Source organism: Cygnus atratus, chromosome 7, assembly GCF_013377495.2.
Source record: "Cygnus atratus isolate AKBS03 ecotype Queensland, Australia chromosome 7, CAtr_DNAZoo_HiC_assembly, whole genome shotgun sequence".
NCBI classification, from domain to species: domain Eukaryota; kingdom Metazoa; phylum Chordata; class Aves; order Anseriformes; family Anatidae; genus Cygnus; species Cygnus atratus.
Window position 1 is genome coordinate 16,908,378 of NC_066368.1, and position 3,510 is coordinate 16,911,887.

General features: G+C 59.1%; 1 protein-coding gene across 1 annotated transcript; it reads left to right on the top strand.

Moving 5' to 3' along the window:
• Positions 1-579: 579 nt before the first annotated feature.
• Positions 580-3,187, top strand: LOC118245004 (cytochrome P450 26A1). Its single transcript, XM_035540545.1, has 7 exons — positions 580-768; positions 976-1,200; positions 1,302-1,589; positions 1,697-1,846; positions 2,179-2,313; positions 2,502-2,654; positions 2,846-3,187. The coding sequence occupies exons 1-7, from the start codon at positions 580-582 to the stop codon at positions 3,185-3,187; spliced, it is 1,482 nt and encodes a 493-aa protein (XP_035396438.1).
• The last annotated feature ends 323 nt before the right edge of the window (positions 3,188-3,510 follow it).

Consider the following 3,510-nt stretch of genomic DNA (forward strand, 5'->3'; position numbering starts at 1 on the left):
GCGGCGGCTCCGCTGAGGCTTTGCCCAGAGCTCCGCGCCCCAGCCAGGGGCGCCCCCCGGCCCCGCTGCCCCCGGCTCCGGCTTCTCGCTCCCCCGCCGTCCCCGACCGGTGACGAGAGGACGGGCGAGGGAGCCCCGCAGCTGGCAGCGAGCGGCGGCGCCGGGCTGGCAGCACCCGGGGGTGGCTGCCTCCGGAGCGGGGCATTTCTCTGCCAGGCGCAGCCTGTGGAGCTCCAGCGAGCATCAGCGATAAATCCGAGGTGGAGGCGGCCGGTCCCAGCCGTCGGCTGTCGGCAGCGTCCCTCGGGCCGCTCCCACCGGCACCTCTCGTCCCTTCCCTCACTTCCCCGGCGGCTGTCTGCGGCGGGCAGGATGCGCCGCGCCGAGCAAACGGTTAAAGATTTCGGGGGGAGGAGCCAGGCCCCAATCCGCAATTAAAGATGAACTTTGGGTGAACTAATTTATCGGACCAAGGTAGGGTGGGCAGCAACCTGGGAAGGGTATAAAAGGCAGCCCGCGGCGAGCCCGGCCCGCGCACTCGGAGCTCCCGGGGGGCCGGGCTGGACTCGCTCCCCAGCCATGGGCTTCTCCGCCCTACTCGCCAGCGCCCTGTGCACCTTCCTGCTGCCCCTGCTGCTCTTCTTGGCCGCCGTCAAGCTCTGGGACCTGTACTGCGTGAGCAGCCGCGACCCTAGCTGCCCGCTCCCGCTGCCCCCGGGCACCATGGGGCTCCCCTTCTTCGGGGAGACGCTGCAGATGGTGCTGCAGGTAAGGCGAGGCGATGCCGCGGGGAGGGGAGCAGCGCCCCGGCTCCTCCTCCTCGTCCTGTTGCTGCTGCGAGGGACGGGGGCGAGCAGCGGCTTTGCCGAGCTGCCGTGCCCAGGTGGGGATGAGCCGCTGCCCCGCCTTTTTTTTTTTTTTTTTTTTTTTCCTTCTCTCCAACATATTTATTTTCGCACCCCTCCCGTCCACTAGCGGCGGAAATTCCTGCAGATGAAGCGCAGGAAATACGGCTTCATCTACAAGACTCACCTCTTCGGGCGGCCCACGGTGCGAGTGATGGGCGCCGAGAACGTGCGGCACATCCTGCTGGGCGAGCACCGCCTGGTCTCCGTGCAGTGGCCGGCCTCGGTGCGCACCATCCTGGGCTCGGGCTGCCTCTCCAACCTCCACAACGGGCAGCACAAGCACCGCAAAAAGGTACGGCCCCGGCGGCGGGCGGGGAGCGGGGGCGGCTGCCCCGCGCAAGGTGGCTGAGCCCGTGTCCCCTTCCTCCTCCTCCTCCTCGTCCCCCCGGGCAGGTGATCATGCGGGCCTTCTCCCGGGACGCCCTGCAGCACTACGTGCCCGTCATCCAGGAGGAGGTGAGCGCCTGCCTGGCACGGTGGCTGGGTGCCGCAGGGCCCTGCCTCCTGGTGTACCCCGAGGTGAAGCGCCTCATGTTTCGCATCGCCATGAGGATCCTGCTGGGCTTTCAGCCCCGCCAGGCCGGCCCCGACGGCGAGCAGCAGCTGGTGGAAGCCTTCGAGGAGATGATCCGCAACCTCTTCTCCCTGCCCATCGACGTGCCCTTCAGCGGGCTCTACCGGGTAAGGCTCCCTGCCGGCCGGCAGCGCTCCCCGGGGCAGCGGGGAGTGGGTGGGAGGGATGGTGGCACGGCACAAAGCCCACCTTGCTCCCCCCGTTGCCCGCCCAGGGCTTGCGAGCGCGCAACATCATCCACGCCAAGATCGAGGAGAACATCCGTGCCAAGATGGCCCGCAAGGAGCCCGAGGGTGGCTACAAGGACGCGCTGCAGCTGCTGATGGAGCACACACAGGGCAATGGGGAGCAGCTCAACATGCAGGTGAGGTTCCTCAGGGCCAGATCTGTCCACTTCCCGCCTGCCTGTCTCCCCAGTCAGCAGCATGCTTATCTCCTGGGCTCAGAAGGAGAGAGCAGGAGGTGCAGCTCCCTTCCCAGGCAATAAACCAGCCTGTGCGGTGCACTGGGGTCCTCTGGGTGGAGGATGCAGCCAGGCTGTTGGACGAGGTGTGCAGGACCAAGGCTGTGCCCGTAGGGAGCATCCCCCACCCTGGCTCCAGCCTGGGTGCAATTACAGCATTAGTAGTAGGGTGGGTCTGGTGGAGATAGCCTGTTCAGGGCCTGTTTTATCCCTCCTCTGTCCTGTGCAATAAGGAACTGAAGGAGTCTGCCACGGAGCTGCTGTTTGGGGGCCATGAAACCACTGCTAGTGCTGCCACATCGCTGATTGCCTTCCTCGGGCTCCATCATGATGTCCTGCAGAAAGTGAGGAAAGAGCTGCAGGTGAAGGTGTGTGTCTTCCCCCAGTGGGCAGTGGGAAGCCCCCCTCAGGAGAGGTGTCCCAGACAGGGCTCCCCCTGACCGAGGAGGTTCCCTACTTGTAGGGGTGGCAGGAGAATGCCGCTATCAGGGGCGCAGCCATTTTGCGGTGCCGGGAGCCTCTTCCAAAAATGTGATGGCAGCATCTTCTTTTCTAGGGGTTACTATGCAGCCCCAACCAAGAGAAGCAGTTGGACATGGAGGTCTTGGAGCAGCTGAAGTACACAGGCTGTGTCATCAAAGAGACCCTCAGGCTGAGCCCTCCTGTTCCTGGAGGATTTCGAATTGCACTCAAGACCCTTGAGCTGAATGTAAGTGGGGCTTGGGCTCGCTCCTCAGAGCACCTGCAAAATTATGAGCACACTGACATAGCGTACCCACCTCAGAGTGACCTGCAGGAAGCCAGGAGGGAAGGCGAGGTGCACCAACGTGTCCCACACTGATATTTCAGACCCTTTAACTCAGCAAGGCATTTCATGTCTTCTCTCTCTTCTTTTGGTAGGGTTACCAGATCCCAAAAGGTTGGAATGTTATTTACAGTATCTGTGATACCCACGATGTGGCAGATCTGTTTACCAACAAGGATGAATTTAATCCAGATCGCTTCATGTCTCCATCTCCGGAGGACTCCTCTAGGTTCAGTTTCATTCCTTTTGGTGGGGGCTTGAGAAGCTGCGTGGGCAAAGAGTTTGCAAAAGTCCTTCTAAAAATATTTACAGTGGAGCTGGCTCGGAGCTGTGACTGGCAGCTGCTGAATGGACCTCCTACAATGAAAACGGGGCCCATAGTGTACCCTGTGGACAATCTGCCTACCAAATTCATAGGTTTCAGCGGGCAAATTTGAGAGTTCAACACTTGCCTCCAGATGGATTTCTATATAACATCTAATATGTACATAGTAATTTTTATAGTAACAAAGGCCTTTAAATATTTAAACTTGTAAATGTACAATAGTTATTTATGTCTTCTAAGTATTTTAAATGGCTATGATATTTTTTTCCCAAGCACTACAATTATGGATCTCTGATTCATAATTAGATAATATTATTTCTATAGAAATAAGATTTCCCCTATTTAAAAATCTTATTGAAAGCTGGCCAGATAAGTGTTTGAAGACATTTCACAATGATGTACGTATTAAATATTCTCAAAGGAATTTGAAACAAT